Source organism: Phasianus colchicus, chromosome 1, assembly GCF_987193195.1.
Source record: "Phasianus colchicus chromosome 1, bPhaCol1.hap1.1, whole genome shotgun sequence".
Lineage (NCBI taxonomy): Eukaryota > Metazoa > Chordata > Aves > Galliformes > Phasianidae > Phasianus > Phasianus colchicus.
In genome coordinates this window covers 139,012,970-139,030,939 of record NC_143436.1, presented here as the reverse complement: position 1 = coordinate 139,030,939, position 17,970 = coordinate 139,012,970, and the positions used below count along the sequence as shown (strand labels likewise).

The 17,970-nt window shown below is 39.2% G+C and overlaps 1 protein-coding gene and 1 long non-coding RNA gene across 10 annotated transcripts in view; one reads left to right on the top strand and one right to left on the bottom strand.

The window, feature by feature from the left end:
- Positions 1-17,970, top strand: part of MCF2L (MCF.2 cell line derived transforming sequence like) — a 146,345-nt gene that overhangs the window by 60,209 nt on the left and 68,166 nt on the right. Inside the window, exon 1 of one of the 9 annotated variants that reach the window (XM_090128560.1) lies at positions 2,091-2,194. The exons of 6 other annotated variants lie outside the window; for them this stretch is intronic. In XM_090128560.1, coding sequence (XP_089984686.1) covers positions 2,161-2,194 — 34 coding nt within the window. In that variant the 5' untranslated portion in view covers positions 2,091-2,160. Of the gene's footprint in view, positions 1-2,090; positions 2,195-2,274; positions 2,378-11,964; positions 12,050-17,970 lie in introns of those variants that run through there. 2 more of the 9 variants (XM_090128558.1, XM_090128561.1) reach the window with 2 other exon arrangements.
- Positions 1,385-1,934, bottom strand: LOC149920079 (uncharacterized). Its single transcript, XR_016464539.1, has 3 exons — positions 1,845-1,934; positions 1,693-1,752; positions 1,385-1,578 (listed from the first exon to the last, which is right to left on the bottom strand). It is a non-coding gene; the product is annotated as an uncharacterized LOC149920079 (long non-coding RNA).

The following is a 17,970-nucleotide window of genomic DNA, read 5'->3' as shown; positions in this document are numbered from 1 at the left end:
CCATTAGAATGTGTTCATGCATTTTAACTGAACTGTGCATGCAGTGGCTGGGGTTGTCAAAGGTTGATTAAGGACTTCAGGTGCAAGTACAGGTGGTCTCTAATACCTTCTCAGCATGAACTTCTCCCCTTTTTGTTGGAAACATTTGACCTTCGTTCCTTCTCTGTTTTTTTTTTCTGACTTCCAGCTATTGAAAATTATGTTCTTTGTCTGCAAGATGAGTTGTGTTGAAAGTTTTTGCAGATGTTGGTCTGCTAATTTAATGTAGAGACTTGTTTTAGGAATACATTTCTTTAAAAAAAAAATTTAAAAATCGAAGTGATTAAAAAAAATAAGGCTGAGTTTCTTGAACATTTTCCTGTGTGATTAGAACAAATTTTTAAAGTTGAGAAGCAAAATTTTTGTATGTCATGGACAAGAAAACATTTTTTTCTACTAGTCTTGACTTACAGAAATCTAACATGATTTTTTTACTTGAATCAGATACGATGTGATAGTCTCCACATGCGTGTGCTGAATAATGAAGACTATTGATTTAATATTTCATGAAAAGATACATACGTCATTTGGTTCAAGCAGATATGTTACTTGCAATAAAAAGTTGTAATGCTTCAAATCAGTTTGCAGACACAACTAAGCGCCCTATGGCATGAAAAGCATCACAGAAATGGAGTATAGATTGAGTCATCTTCTAATGCAAGCAACTTGGCAAAACATGTATTTAAAATATCCTGAGAGGAGATTACTATCTTTTGCTACGACTTGAACTGTTGAGATTTATACTGTAATACGAAGGGTCTAAATGTTTACATGAGGAACTGCTTTGCTAAATTTATCTGTCTACACAATGCTACTTAAGCTTCATAGGAGCCCCCAAGGCTAAAAGACACAGAAATTACATTAATGGAAGTTTGGTTCACCAGCCTGAAAGGGGGACCCCTGGAGCCCTCCCTTGGCCATTTAGATACCACTACTCAGTGAGGAGGGTTTTCACAGTGCCCTGAAGCATTTCCTTAAAATGCAGTGGGAAGTTAAGCAAGGAGACCCCCTGCTTATGTCCCGTAGGCATCCTGGTCTGGTCCACATGCTCAGAAAGTGCCTCAGCCACCACACAGCAGCAGATCCAGTTTACAACCTAAGCAACCAATTTGTCCAGAGTTTGAAGCTCTCACAGTTACAGGAGTGCAACTCTGAAGTATTTTCTGTTCTGGTACGCTTCTAGTAGGAGGCAGTTTTAGAAAGAAAAAAGGTATTTCTAAGTGCATCTTGTTAGATTTTCAGCCATTTGCCCAGTTTCAGGTCATCTCAGTTTAGCCTTTCTCAGTGCTACGAGAGTAACCTGAAATATTTGGAATGGGGAAAGGGAGCTGTAAACAGAGTAATAACGACTGTTTTCCGTATTAAATTGCTTCCTTCTCTTGGTTACAAAACCTATTATTGTTACCATTTACATTTAACAATGAGAAGACTCTATCCTCTCTCTCTCTCTCAGTCCCAGGGCATGCAAACCCTTACTGTCCACATGAGCCTTACGGACGCGCCACAACATAGTCACGTTGCTGCCTTGAAGTCTTCTCCCTTAACAGTGGATTTGCTCACTCTTAGATAGTTTACATTAAAAAACAAAAAGAAAACAATTTATTTTACATAACTCTATTTTGGGTTGGAAAAAACGTAGGTTATAGCTAGTACCTGCGGACAGCATCAGTATTTCAAAGACAGAAGGTATCCTTTGGAACACAGCAGCAGTAGCTAAGCAAGTGAGAGGAGACAAAAGGGTCAGAAAGCATTGGTAAAATACCATAAAAAATAAAGCAAATATGACAAAGTAGGCTTTGGGTTACAGTTAACCAAATCATGGAGTGTCCCAGTCAGCTCCTCATCTCTACTGGCTCATGGGAGAAAGGGGCTTCAGGGGAGCTGTATAATACGGGAGCTGACTCAAAAAAAGAGCTGAACCCCTTTCCCACTGTTCACTGTATTTGAACTGAAATACAATTTCTAAAAAGAAGTAACCCAACTGTTTCAATCTGCACCTGTGAATCTTTAAATGTCTGTTATCCATCCCAGCTGGGCTGGGTGAACTTAACTCTGGTCAGCTGATGGGGGTGGGAGTCAGACAGATAGACATATACCTGGGTCCCTTTTTTGGGCAAACTGATGATAGAGCTGCAAGTCTTTTCCTTCTGCTTGGGTACAGTAAGAGTTTTGCTGCTTTGTTTGTTTGTTGTTTTATTTTGGTGTTTGTTTTTTTTGCCAGAAAAACAAAACATGGAACAAACTCAAATGTGTCATAGTATCTTACTGTTGGTTAAGACTAATCTACTTCCATGCTTTTATTTAGTTGTAGTTGAGCTGCTGTGTCCTTTACTAGCTGGTAAGCTAGGGGGATTTAAAAGACTTTTTTTTTTTTTCCTCTTATAAGGAAATACATGCAAATAATATAGAATCTTGAGTGAATCTAAGCATAAGCTCCATCAGACTTCTTCATAGTGTTAGAGAAGAAATTTCAATAACTAAAAAAGTCTGAGAGCTGAAAAACATTTTTAGATTCTTAGAAAATAAAAAAAAAAATGTTTTGGAGCCTTCTTTTCCTAAGTACTATTTAAAAAGTAGATAGAAGAAATTTCTTAAACAGAAATCCAATTTCTTGCCCTAAAATTTCCCTCAAAAATATAGAGTGCAGCAGACAAACTCTAGTTGAGGAAAAGGGATGTTTTTAATATTTTTAATGTTACTTGGATGTTCTCTTTGTGTAGGAGTAGTACTTTCAGTCATTGGTTTGTTTTATTTTTGCTAATCCTTTTGGATATCTGTAGTTGATGTTTTCAGTATTGTGCACATAATGATCTGAAAAGGTGTAAAAATGTGTTCAGCTTTGGCTAAGCCACTGTAACTTGGGGACTTGGTTGTTCGGTGGTTGAGACAGGGAGAAGGAGGCTTTTGGCCAAGGGTGTGAAATCTGTCTTGGTAAAAAGGACACTGCTGAATGCTTTAAGACTGGCTGCAGGATGAAGCCTTAATTGAAGCTTTGCTTTCTCCATACTGCAAGGATGACGAAGGGCTGCAAATCTTTTCCTTCCACTCGGGTACAGTAAGAGCTTCTGTCTTCTTGCCTGGAGAGGGAACCATGAAGCCTTACCTTTGATCCATTTGCCCTGGTTTTTTCACTTAGTGCCAGTCCAAGAGTAAAAGCCAAATTACATCTAACTGATTGGGTGTGCACGTGGTAAGCAGCAGATGACCTGTCTGTTGTGAGTTTGTTTGGATGGAGCACCTTGTGAAAAAGGAGAAATTGAACACCAGCTGCTATGTATGCAGGAGTGGTGTGGTGTTTCTTATGGGATTTACAGGCTTGCAGAAATTTTGAAAAGATATATTAAAAAGAGGGCACAGGATATAGAACCCCATCAGCTCTTTTGTACCATTTGTTGAAGTCATTGGTTTGACTTCAGGAGTTAACAAGTGTTCTTCCTGCTGTTTTACTGAAAGTCTAAAGAATCTGTTTCTCATCATGTCAGCAGTAAAATGGAAGAAAGATAGGAGCTACTGGCAGCCACAAGCAGTTTTAGCCAAGGCAACAAGGGGGAGAGCAGAGAGAATGGTTGAAGGCTGTGAGTAGGTTGTCCCTTACTCACATGAACATTGAGGGTGTTAGTTCAGGTATCACACACGGTGTGTGCCAGTCACCACAAGTGGAATTTGCTCTTTGGTCTTGATTTCATCCTTCTTTGCATTTTCTTTATTATGGACAGGATATGAAGCACTACTCATCTCAGAGCAGTGTGAAAATTTCCAAGGCAAGCAACAGTCAGATGCTAATGCTAATAAACCACCCTCAGCAGAGGAGTGGTTTTGTTTTTTGAATTCACAGCCATGCCTGTGCTGTCACACCTAGGCCAAAAGTAAATACAGTGATAGTGATGGTAGCAGTACGTAATGAGGAAAATGAAGGTAATGCTGCTGTTGGAAAGCTTGGGCTCCATACTGCCAATCTGAACAGGCCAGGAAGCATCTTAGGAACCTGGAGAAGAAGGAAAATGCCTGTTGTTTTGGTTGATTAGAATCTCACAGACTGGCTGCTTTTTCAATCAGGTAGGGGTATGTGTTTCCTGTTTGCTTCCCAGAGGCTAGAAGCAGGACATAGTTACAGCTGCTGTGCCTCTTTGCAGTTGTTTATGGATTTTGTAACAGCTTTTTGTAGCCCTAGACATATTTTTAAGTGTTTTATTGAAGAGATCACTGAATTTTGTATTATAGTATTATTATTTTAAAAGTACTGTGTCTACAAAATGTAAAGGTCAGATATTTGCTCTCCATTGAAAAATGCAATATGGTGTAAGTTTTGTCTTTCCTGCACTGAGTACATTTAACCAAGAATATTGTGCGTTAAGCTCAAGGGATGAGATTGTTGTACTGAGGTTTTCTTTCTTGAATGAATTTCTGTTGAGAACCTGGAGCGGTTCTCCAGCTTGGCTTTTCAGGGCGACTAGACTCCTTGTGCTCTCTGTTTTCTTTTTGACTGGTGGAAAACAAACTTTGCTTACTCTTTGCTGATGTTAAGTCTTCTATTTTTGTGAGGGTACTGTGGAACCTGATGAAGCCCAGGAAAGGGGAAGGGTTGGCAGTAGGAGAAATGAAGATATTATTTTGTAGAGTCTTGCACCTGGGGAGAAATATCCACATGCATCAGTACAGTTTGGGGGCTGACCTGCTTGAGAGGAGCTCTGCACAGAGGAACCTTGGTGTTCTGGTGGGCAACAGGTTGGCCATAAGCCTGAAGTGTGCCCTGGTGGCCAAGAAGCCCAATGGGATTCTGGGATGCTTTACAAAGAGCATGGCCAGCAGGTCAAGGGAGGTGTGATCCTCCCACTCTACTCTGCGCTGATGAGGTCACACTTAGACCACTGTGTCCAGTTCTGGGCTTCCCAGGTCAAAAAGTGACAGGCATGTCCTAGAAAGGAGTCTAGCAGAGGGCCACAAAGATGATTAAGGTGCTGTTTGTTGCAATGTGCATGCCTTGACTGCAGAAATTCCAAAACATGTATCAAAACCGTCCTGACAAATAAACTGCTAGGAGGACAGTGGTGTTTTTATGTGATCTGTTATGTGGGTTCGGGGCATTTCGAAGCATAATGCCACAATATGGGTCGGATTTATGAGGCATGAGTAAGACTTAAGGTTGATGGCTTCCTCTGCAGGATTTTGTGTGAACTTGCCAATTTGAAATGATCTGTAACTGGGATCACCTAGTAACCAGATTCTTCATCTATTTCATTGATAGCTACAAGTGATCCTCCAGTACTAAAGTAACTTGTTCAAAAGCACCCCAAATTGATGTTTTGGAGACGTGATGGAATGAGCGCTTTCTTTCTCTTATTTTCATCTCAGATCAAAAGGAAACTTCTCTCTGTCCTGTTTGCTCTTTCAGGATTTTGGGGATGATGATTTCTGCAAAAGTTGTTTTCCTTTCCTTCCTTTGTAATAAATAGTTTTGCAGCCTTTATCTGTGTCCATCAGTGTTGCAGAGCATTTTATATTTTTGTTGGAACATGTTCTCTTGCAACTTTTGACCTGAAAGATTTTTTGCTTCCTGAGTGTCTTGTTAAACTGGAAAAAATGATTGTATACTTCATGGGTCACAAAAAGGGTTTCCTATCATTCAAAAAGTTTTATTTTATCCTTTTGGCTATAAATATAGTTATGATCATGGTACAATGTTTCATTTGTTGTAATTGCTTTCTGGAGTCATGTTGTTATTTATGTGTGTGTACTTAAGAATACAGATTATATCTATTTTTCTTTTCTTCAGTTATATTTCTGTGCTGCTTTCATCACATGCTCCTATTGTCACTAGTTCCTGTTTATGTTTTCCTTTCTGTACCACTGAACTTCATGTTTATGTCTTCTTTTTGGTTCTATTTGCTTTTTCAGTCCCATTGCTGATATAATGATGGGTCTCATCCTCTTGATTTTCCTGAACTTTGGTCCTAGCTTGTATCTAATGCAGGTGGTGACCTGTTTCCACCTTTAGTGGCAGTTTCCCATTTGTATCAGGCTGCAGTCTCTTATGTACTCCATTTTGAATACTGTGTTTGACAAAGTTGGCATGGAGTCAGCTGTCCTCGTTTCCTCATCCCCATGTAGTTGGAGTTGCCATGTTGGATTACAGACACTTCTGTGCAGGCGCTGCAGCTGTTAATGAAGTTGAAGAGGTCAAATCTATCTTCTTTTCTGGCTTTTGCAGCTGTGAACGGGCAATAACATCACCAAACACCACAGGCTAACTCCAGCTTGGTTAAGTTTGACCTGAAAATAAGTACAGCTTTTGTCTCTTTGAAATGGAAACCATGATAAATTCTTCAGTACAGTGAAGGAGAGAGGTCTGTGATTTGTGGAAGCTTGTTTAGGATGGACGCAAATAGAAAAACATAAACTGACTAAAATTCAAGAAAACCAAAGATATTCCATTTTGAAACCAGAAATCAAAACCAGTGTGTAAGAGTATTCATTGGCCAAGCTTTTGTTGTATTCTTGGGGGAAGATCTTAATTCTCCAGTCCCAGTACTGTGCTTGTGTTCTTTGATGGTTTATTGTACTTCTTTAAAAATTACAGTAGTCTTTTTGCTTTTGTTTTACCTTCTGGATACCTGCTGTAGGGTATGTGATCTTCATAGCTTTGATGTTTATTATCGTCTTACAGTGGAAAGTATACTTTCAAGATGTAATGTCTCAGTAGTTTTCCTTAGTAGTTATCCTCCAAAAATAAATATTGCAGGGTTCATCCTGCCAATTAAACAGCATCCTTAACCCTTTGAAGTGCTCCAACAACTATTGGTGTTACAAGCATGCTCGTTTTTGTGAAACAAATGTCTTCATGGATGGTGGGTTTTATTGCTTTTCTCAGACCATGAGTTTTGATTGCTTATACTTGCTTAAATTTAGGTTTGCACATGATTCAGAGACTTTTTCTGATGACTTAGCATTCAAGCTGAAAACAGCTAAAGCTCTCACAAAATTGGTTAGTTTTGTTGGGTAGAGATGGGTTAACAACAACAAAAAGATTGCATAATGGCTTTATACAAATGTGTATGTATAATGTATAAACTAACTTTTAATGCTTTGGAATCTTTTGGTTCAAACTAGAGGGAATTGACAATTTTGAATGTTTGACTTTAAAAAGAATGAAGCCTTTTTTGCATTTCTTTTTTGAAAAGAAGCACCAAGAAGGTTTAAGAGGAGAAAATGAATAGTGTTTTTAAATAATCTGGTATGCTAAACTAAATGCTTGCTGGTGATGCATCAAATTGTTTAATGTCTTCAAAACTCCAACCAATTATAAAGCCTGTGGTTACAGGTGTGAGCTAGGTATATTTTGTGCATGTTTACATTGAGCTAAAGATAATTCTATAGGGATAGCTCGTCATGCTGAATAATGCAGTGCCAGCTCATTTTATTGATGTACCTTCTGCTAGGTGCTACGCCCCTGGAAGTAGAAGTAGGCTTAGTAGCTGTGCTTCAAAATTAATCTTAACCTTGAATATACTTTATCATGAGCACTGCTGCCCTTGTGCTGCATGCTTGCATCTGCTTATTAGGGCATGCACACTGTTATATGTTAAAGCCACAGTTGTGGCTTCCCTCTCTGGGTGGGTTTCACCAAACTGGCACAGACTTCTACCTTTCATTGACTTTGCTACAACCTTTGAAAGCTTCTCTAATCTTTTGGGGTTTTTTCCTTCTTGTCAGTGGGCTACATTTTAGTCACAGACCATGCTGGAGGCATCAGGGTGACCTTGACTTGAGCATGAGAGGTGCTGAAATCTTTTTAATGCGTTTCTAAATATACACATGCATACTGACACAGATTTTTCTCATGAAAGCTGCTGTTTCTGTGTGTTTGAACAGATCTTAGCTATGCCCCCTACGTCTTACTGCCATCATGCATGCCCACACATTCCATTTTTACTATCCAGTTGTATTTCAGACTCAACAACAAAGGCTAGAAGAAGGTTTTGAGATTCAACTCATTTGTTCTTCTTTGCTGCTGTTGTTTTCTTGAAACATACAGCAAGGAGACAAGGTACTGTAAGCATGAAATGTTTCCCCACAGATACTATTCTGTGCTTTGGGTATAAATATAGCCAAATATAAAATGTACTTGTTTTCTAGCTGGAGCCCTCTTTTTTCCCAAGAGAATGTTTTATACTCTGTTTCATGGGAGCGTGTAGTATCTCTAACCCAGTGAAATTTAAAAGTTTTTTTGTGTAGAGTAGACCTACTAAGAAAAATCGTCCTGACCTGAAATAACGCTGTGGCCACTTTCCTTGGAGATGCTGTGCAAGGTTTCTTCTCCCTTCCAGTGAGTAGGGAACAAACTCAGTCTGTTATACATGGGCTGTGCTGTTTCTTCACAAGAAGATAATGGCCTTGAGTTGTGCCAGGGGAGGTTCAGGCAGGATATTAGAAAAAAACTCTTCTTGGAAAGACTGGTGAGGCACTGGAACAATTGCCCAGGGAGATGGTGGAATCACTGTCCCTGGGGGCCTTCAAGAAACCTGTAGATGTGGCACTGAGGGACATGGACATGGTTGTGATGGGTTGGTGATTGGATTTAAATGATCTTAGAGGTCTTGTCCAATCTTTATGGTTCTATGATTCATATGTATCCTTCAAACTAAGGACGCTCTATTTAAAATTCCTGTAGGTGAGAGGTGAAGATGTGAACTGTTGCTTAATATTGAAAGATAGTAGGATTGAAACAATGCTATATTTGAGTTCTCCCATCCACAGTCTTTGTTACTTCCTGAATTGTCCAGGATGTCGCTGAATTTAGAAGATTTGAAGGCTAGTAGGAAGCTAAGTGGGAGCAATGACCACAAACAAAGTCAACGCGCTGGGTAGTTATTTTTCCTATTCTAATTTGTCGCTGTTTTTTTTTTTTTCTTCAGGGAGTAGCCAGCTTGGCACAACCTCATTACTGTGTCTTACTGAATGCATGTGGGTAATACCTTTCTGACAAGGATGTAGCTCCTCTTTCATTTGTTTTTAATCATTGAACAGAGACCAGAAAGTTTCCTTTCTAACTCTTTTCATGTTTGGAAAGCAATGACTGCTTTGTCATTGTGTCAGGCTTCTGATAGTAGGAGTTATGTTTTCAGAGAGTCATGTTGCAGGTGAGACCAAACCCTTGCTGCTCTTAGCAGTAATGTCTAGTCAGTCCCAAGCAACGTGCTTGGCTCTCACTAGTAAATGTTTGAGACCAGCTTTGTGCTGTTAAATAAGAAATGTGTATACTTGTGTGTGGTATATACTATATCGTAGGATCTCTCTAAGACTTTTTTTCCTAAACCTATGTTACAATTCAAGAGCTAGGAATAAAATTCTGTGAGTTGTGATGTCTGTCTGTGAACTAGACACCTCCACCAAGCTGGATAGGTGACAGTGACTTGGAGACTAGATGTAGATCCTGTTTCTGACACTGCAACAAATGCTGTTACCTGATCCAAGACAGGTCACTTGCTCTGTCTCAACTTTCACGGATGTGGTGGAACCAAAAGAGTATTTACATGACTTGTGGGAGTGGTGAGAAGATTCATTCATTAATTTTTTTCTCTCATCAAAATAAAATATTCTAGTAATCATTTTTTTAAATTAGAGAACAGTTAAAAACATTTCTAAGGAAAGTTATTTCTTTTAAACCTACCTTTGATTTAAAACATTCAATGTTACTTAGGAAACTCCTGTAGTTTGGTGTCTAATAGAAAGCAATAGATCAGAAAATGCAATAGCAGAATTTAAAATAATATGCTTAAGTAATATTATTCAGGCTGTATTTTAATGTGAAGTATTGAATAAACCTATTTCTCAATAGATTTATCATAATAGGGCAGATCACCTTGTGGTTATTAACAGTATGAGTGATGAGAACAGATGTGGGGCACTCCATCAAATAACCCCTGCTGCGTTCTGTGGGTGGCTTGTGATTTGTTGGGTTTTGCATTTATGGTATTGTTTGAGAGCTGGGCATGCTGAAGCTAAAACTGAGCTTTTCCCATCTGTAAATGGGATCTTGTGAACAGATGCAAACATCAATCCGAGCTTTTTTATCCTCACTGTCGCTCTTTCCTTGACCCCTCTTGTCAGGAAAGGGCTCTTACAACATCTTCAAGTGAGGGAAATCAGTCTGTTTGTTTTCACGTGGTTGTTGCTGTCACTCATTCATGGTCTGGCTCTTTGTAGTAGTGAGTCTGGGTTGCTGGTAGTTAACCCCAAGTGCATTCATTGTCAGGTAGTCCATCACCAGATGATTACTTCAAAGGATCAAGTGAAGCAAGGCTGAGCATTAGTATCTGAAAGATCATACAGAATATTTTGATTATAGTTTATTATTTATTGCCTTAATTTCCCATTTTCTTATGGATAAGATTTGTGTTTCAACTTAAAAAGTTACATTACTTGAATGCATGTGTTTCCTTTTAACAGTTCCTGCTGCTTTTGGTAGAATTCTTCATAGGGAACAGGTGCTTAATGAGTTTATCACCAAGCAAAACACCCTACTTCAGTTCTGTCAAAGACTGGAGTAAGAACTTCCTCAGCAGTATGACATGCTTGGTCTGTTTCTGAGGGACTTCTGTCCGTGAGCTCATTACAAAATTTCCTTGTGTGGAGAAGGAGTTAAGGGTGGTTAGGGGAAAAAAAAAAAAAGTGAAAATGAAGATGGATTTACTGGACAGGTTTAAAACTAGTGCTCGTAAAGTGAGATTTTTGACATGCCACACTTAGACTTTTCTTTTCCTATTGATGGTGTTTGATCAGTACACTTGTTCCCATGATAAGTCAGTGGGTGGAATCTAATGCATGCAAGTGCTTGATGCAGGAAGACAAAACGTGGTAAGTAACCAGCAAGTGGCTTACCAGTGGAGGACCTGGTGCTGCTGAAAGGCACAGTTGCTGCACATGTAATTTGAAGAAAGGTATTGTGTCCCGGGTGCCTTGGCTTCGGTTGAAAGATGCAGTTCTGCACTCTCCCTGCATGCTGAAGGCGAGCTCACAGATAAATAGGTCACTGTCCGCTGAACTATTTTGCACTTAATCGATGAGGAGCAACATGACCTTAAGTTTGATCTCCTTGCTCTACAAAGATATTGCTGAATTGTGGCTGTTTCTGAAGAAATGCACAGGTGTGTTGAGTGTTTTCAATTTTTTTTTAGTTGCTGGATTGCAATTCAAGCAGGATTTCAGAGAGATAACATCCTGCTGGGAAAAATGTGATGGTGTGACGTAGTACAAAGGCAGAAGTTGTATTCTTTTGTTTGCTGTGCATCTTATATATAAGTACATTTTATTGTTATGAGCTTGTGTGTTCTGTGCTTGTGTAAATTTGCTGTGTGTCCTTTTCTTTGTGGATGTGTTTCTTAGTACATCACGTGGATTCATTGAATCTGTTCCTGCATTTCACAGAGAAAGCACTTGGTTCAGGATTTGGTCACGCAGCGATTATGGCCATAGGAAGCACTGCTAAGACTTAAGAGGAGAATGTGCTGTTGTAGCCATCCTGCTGTCCCTGAATGTGGGCTTTAATTTTCAGTTTGTTGCATTTCACGTAAATACCAAATATGTAATTTGCTCCAATCCCTGTTTGAAGTGTGGGGGGAAGCACAGTTTCTTTCACAGGATGTCATTTGTCATCCCCTGGTTGTTAGTATAGGAGGGTTAATCTCAAATGCGTTATTTCTTAAATTCCTCCAGTCAAAGCTTTCTATAGGAATCTTGTTTCTGTTAAGATATAAATGAAACAGTGGAGATATTATTTGCTGTTAATAGTGCAGCTACAGTCCATTGCAAAACTGAAAGCGTGTTTTGTGAAATAGGGACAAGCAAAAATTGCTTCCTTATTCTGGTGCTTGAATTCACATTTCCAGTTCTGTTTTCTGGTTTTGGTATGCATGACTACTGCAGAGGAATAGCAGAGAGAGCACCCGGGACTAATGGACTGGTGGCTAACCTGCAGTTGCTGCTTTTAAGATGTCAAATTTAAATGAAAAAGGTATGTAAAGAGTGATCTTCTACTTTGTATCGCTAATTAAATTATCAGCGAGTCTGCAAGCGCTCTGCTTCTCAGCAGAGCTTCATGTTACAATGGGTAATACCTGAAGGCACACTGCTTAAGGGAATTGAATGAAGGGTATCAGAAGGACGAAGCTATAGACAGATTGAGAGTGTGGAGTGATGAAAACATTGACTGAACACTGATCATTGTGTGCATTTCTGGATGTGCTGAGAGGGAAGGGGGAGTTCTAGGAAAATGCGTATTATTCTATGAAAGAGGAGATTTCTGCTTTGTGTCAAGTCATGGTGATACACGTGTTGTTGTGCTAGGACGATTTGTAGAAATTGCCAGATTAAAAATAGGGTGCTTTAATCTGTATGTGATTATTGAGAAGTTAGAAGGACTGGTTTTGTTAGCAATTGCTAAGACTCAATTTTCATCTTGTCTGCCACCACTTCTTGAGCATGTTCGTGGTGACCCTGTTAGAATGTTTCATTCTCAGAGCTTCAGAAGGGAGAGAGATGGTGTTCCTTTTTCCAATACTCTGATTTTCCTCTCCATCCCCGTGCTCTACACTTGATGCACGTTGTCTCCAGTCAGCAAAAGGGAAAGAACAAAAGCAGGGAAGAGATCTCAGATCCTTCTGTTCCCAACCCTTGGAAATTTTCATCATTTCCCAGGAAAAAAAATATCTTTTGAGGGAATTCCTATATCAGTATACCTCAGGGAGTGAGGATAGGGAGATAAGAAGGATGTACAAAATCAAAGGAGAAAATGAGTGTGAGATATTTCTGTAGGACTCAATTCTCTATTTTGCTTAAAGACTTTGCAGATAGCTGGTTTTCAGTATCTGCAGATAGCTGGTTTTCAATATGTGAATGGGGATGGAAGCACCTCCTGGCTTGTCGGCACACTGCAGAAGTAAGAGTATGGCACATCCCTCTCCCTGAGGGACTTGATCCCAAAGGAAGTCCCACTGGGAGATTCTCCTGATAATCTTTTAGGTAGGGAAAATGTGGAAAGAAGTCTGTAGTTCCAACAGAGGTCTTGTGTGTGTGCATGTAATTGAGAGGAATGTCCTTGAATCTTGGCTTTTCCACTCATTTTTGCAGTGAAATTGGGTTCTCTTCTGCCCCTTGAGGCAGATATGTGCATGAGAGTGTTGCACGTCTGGAAATGAGTGGTACAGGGGTGAATTGTCAGCACTTGTAGCTCGATACTGAGACTGTAGTCACAGAATGGTCTGGGATAAGACTTATCATCTGGTACAACCCATCTGCCATGGGTGGGGATGTCTATTGCTAGATCATATGATAGATAACATACTAAAAAGCAATTATATATTATCCACCATAAGCTCCAGTATACTACAGTGGGAAGGGATCTCTGCATCCGGCAAAGCTGTTGTTGACATGAGACCTTTACAACCCATAGACAGTTTTGAATAGCTCTGAGGAAACAAATTATGGACTGAATCTTCTCAGAAAGCAGTGCTACTTCATTATGACTCTGGGGTGTTTTTTCTTCTCTTGTTCCTTGTTCAGTGTTGTTCCTTGGTTTTGCTATTTTCGTTTTGGTTCCAGAAGGTTGACATATTGTACAGCAGTAGACTTTTTTTTTTTTTTGGTCTAGGATACAGTAGATTCATCAACACAACTAAATTTTACCCTATTCTAAATTCATTTTTAAAGTCAGTGTACTGAAGTTGGGACGCAGTTTAGTTTGCAAGAATTCACTTGCAAGGCCATGGTATCTCTTCTGGAAGTATTTTCACTTGCTGGATTTGTAAGGTGGGCTCGGGGACTTCCAGATTAGGAATTCCTTCAAAATTACAGAGAAATAGAGGTTGGGTGGGACCCCTGTAGGCCACCTCATCCAACTTCTTGCTCAAAGCGAAATTAACATCAAAGTTGAAGTGAGTTTCTCAGAAACTTGTCTATCTGAGTTTTGTACATCTCAAAGAGTAGAGGGTGCCCAGCCTCACTTGACAGTCTGCTTCAGTGCTTGACGACCCTTGTGGTGAGTCTTTTCCCTTGTGTTCAGTTGAAGATTCCCTTGCTGCAGCTTGTGACTGTTCCCTCTCATCCTTTTGCTGTGCAAAGCTTCAACAAAGACATTCTCTCCTTTCTAATAAGCATTAGTCAGGTTTAAAAATTTGTTTCAAACTTCACACTGTCATTGAGAATATTAAACAGATTTTACTAGGATATCTGGCCAGGTTTTTAAAAGTAAATACTTGTTTTAACAGTGCTGATATGGCTGTTTGGTTGTTTTTGTTGTTCTTTTTCTGTTTGTTTTAACTTGCGTTCAGTCTCAAAGGAGCACCCGGCTGCATTTAGTGATAAATGATCACTTAGAGGAGAATGCCCGACAGCAGGGAAGTTTAAGCTCTACTTTCTCCTTTGCCTCTTTACTGCACGTGATTAATGGGGGTCTCTGCCTCTCATCATTACTGCATTATCTTGGAATAAAAGGACCCTCGTGGTATTGATTATTGTCGTTTTCCCTCAAATGTTTCTGTAGCTGCTGTTTCTCAGGCACTTGTTTAAGTGTCAAATATTTAGGACTCCTTTCATTTCCAGGACACTTCTCTTCCGAATGCAGCCTTACGCGTTTCTGTTCTGCACAGGAGACTCAAAGCCTTTGAAAATGCAAGAGCAGTAGCTCACAGTATAGTTTTTTTTAACAACCATGTTTTTATAAAACTTTAATTCTACAGACTTTTTAGAATTGTACATCAGAGTAAATGATGTATCTGCTCCCTTCACAGTTAACATAAGTCGGTGTTGTATTCAAGTGCTAAGCAAGGATTTTGTGTTTTACTTGAGACTCCTCTTAATGAACACACAGCAATTTGTTTATTTTTTAACGTGCATCGAGTACTTGGTATATAGAAAACATGGAAATTTTTTTTGTTCCAAGAAGCTTAAGCTATTTCCATGTATCCCTTACAAGGGCAAGCTTCTAAGAGAGAGCCATCAATCTGTGGACTTAAAGTGTAGCAAAGCAGCCTCTCAAAATAGAGTTGACATCCATTTAGATTTTTTCATTTATAGAAACATAATCTAATGTTTGTTTAGGGTTGTGCTCTTTCTGAGGCAGATGAGAGAAACTGAAATAAATCCAAGAAATTATATCTTCATTGATTTGTTTTGCACAGTCAGTTTCCATCAGAAATAACCCAGTGCTTACAGGGCCAGGGCTTTATTTAGCGGAACTTGATTAGTCATTATAGCATTGTGCCAAATTCCCAGATTAGATAATGAATGGATGCTTAATTTGAGACCTAAAATAGGTGAAAAGGCATCTCTAAAGCAAAGGAGGGGAGGAAGAATGCTTCCTGCCAAACTTTCAGCACGTTGCCTTCAAAATGCTGGATGTGAGAGGCAGAGCTGGCTGTGAGACCCTGAACCATGTCCCCTCTCTGTATTGCCAGAACCAGTTAAAATTGATAGTGCTTGAGAAGAGATGCATTGTTTTTCATCTTTTTAAGGATATTAGGCAGTAAGGCGTAGAGTCTTGAGCTGCTCCATTACCAGTTTCTGTCATTGATGTTTAATGTGGAACAGCCACTTTGGCCACCAGCTGGTCAGCCATATCTTTGTAAAGTCATCTGTAGACAGATATCTTGGGTATTAGGAAACTCACAGACAGCTGGAGGTTAGCACTTCTTAGCTAAACGTTTTCCTCAGCATCAAATAAACCATTTCATGAATACTTAGCTCCTCTTTTGTGCACACTCTGGCATCCATGAAGTTCTCAACATCCCCTTTCAAGCCATTAGTTTATACACTGTGGCTTTATGGAGAAGTGTGCTTGTGTCCAAATTCCGTTAAATATGTTGTTTGTTAGAAGTGATTTAATTCATCCTCACTTTTGTTGTAACTCCTATGGTTGTTTTTGCCTATTGCAGTACTTCAGGCAAAAATGCTGTGTAGGGCTATATCACAGCAGTGCTGGTTGGTAATATCATTTGAACACACGAAGAATATATTCTTACAACTATCTTCTACCACCCTACTGTTTTTTAAATGGGATTTCCATTTGCTAATCGAGGCTGAAAGCATGCCTTCTTTAACGTCTTATCTTTCTTCCAAAATACTGTTCGAAACCAGCTTCTGTTAAGTAGAGTTTCCAGGTATTTGTGCAGCTGGTCTGCAAGTGTTCATTTCTCAGTTAAAGCTTTGGGGTATGCTTTGAGATGCATACTTTTCTGTAGAGAGAGTTGGAAGTTAAGGATTGCACTCAAGAAGTGTCCTTGGTTTGGTTGCCTGAAAAGTTATCTATTTTAGGGTATGTGCTTAAACTGATAATTAGAGCAATAGTTCTTAAGCTGCACTGAACGTGTCTTGTGATTTGCAAGTTCTTATATTTACAGTTGGTCTTTATGGTTGCTATATTGGTTAGACTGTCTTCCCCCCTTTGCAAGGCTTTAGTACTTAGAAAGCCAGCTGCATGTAATAAGATTTAATGCTCTGAGAGAATTATTATGGGAGTTTTGCTAAGTCTAACACTTCTTTAAATTATATGGAGGCTTTGTGATAAAGTACTGAGTAAGACGCATCTGGGTCAATCACCTCCTTAACATTTGAGTATTTGCTAGGAAAGTGTTCTCTGCTGCTTTGTCTGTATGTAATATTTCTCTGCTTGAAATATCCTTTGCTTTTTGCAATATCTGGACCTTGGAGATGATTTTAAGCACCTCTAATACTTCATAAGTATATTTACGCTACACACTCGGTACAATTTAGAAGTCTTTAATTTTCCAATGCTGCGGTTTTGGCAATTTCGTTAAATGTATTTTAAGGGCATGGTTCTTAGCAGTCTGAAACCATTCTGCAAGAACAGAGAAGTGCTTACTGGCAAACAGAAGATAAGTTCAGGCTTTCTTCAGGACATCTTGGAAAGGGAGTGAGACTGTTGTGTTAGCAATACCATGTCATATGCACTACGTGAATTTTTGCTTCTGCATTGTGGGTCCATGTGACATCTTTGCTGTCTCTTCTCTCTGCAAGTCCTCTTTGCTGCTGACAAAAAGTTATGATATGATGTGGCTCTGTGGCATGATTTAAAGTTCCTCATCTCAGTTTAGGAAGGGAATAATTATCATGACTTGAAATAGCACAAAGAGCATGTCTTTTTCACCAAAACAAACTAGATGTGCTTAAGTATCACGTAGAGCAAAAGGACATTGAAAGGAATCAGTCACTGTAACTGGTAATTCTTTCAGATTTCTCACTAGGACTTAAACTTTTTTTCCCCTAACTCCATATGTAATTTATCTTAGTTTAGATTTTCCTCAAGTATAGGGAAACATTAGATCTTACTGATTCTTATGTTGACTTCTTAATTACCTCACAGCTTTCTTTTAGTTACAGATTACCTAGTGTTCAATCACTCTTGTAAAATGACTACAAAGTACATGCATCAAGTCCATAGATGTGACTGATTAACATTAAGGAGGTGTTGGTTTTTGCCTTCTCAGTGTCTCGTATTTCTGTTACACACAGAGGAGAGAATAATGCTTTTTTCTAAAGTTTGTGCTTTGAGCTGATGGTATGTAGGCAAACTAGAGCTAAGAATTCTGTTGCCTTCTGCAAAAGAGCAGTGGAAAAAACAAAAAAGACAAGGTCGTGCTTCACAGTGTGTAAGTTCTCAAATCCAGGAGTTTTAGAGACACGTTTGACAGCGCTAACCAAGATTTTGTTTTCTTTCAAAGTATGCTTTTCAACAGCTATTTCACTATCTGAGCAAAGAAAAAGGAGACTACTATACTTCTTGTCTTTTCATGTCAGCTCAGCAGCACCGTATTTGCTGTACTCTACAACAGTTTTTAAAAGAAGGATCAGTGATGAATCTCCATACATGAGATCAGACCATCATCCTCGCAGTTCTGTAGATAGTGAGGTGCCAAAGCT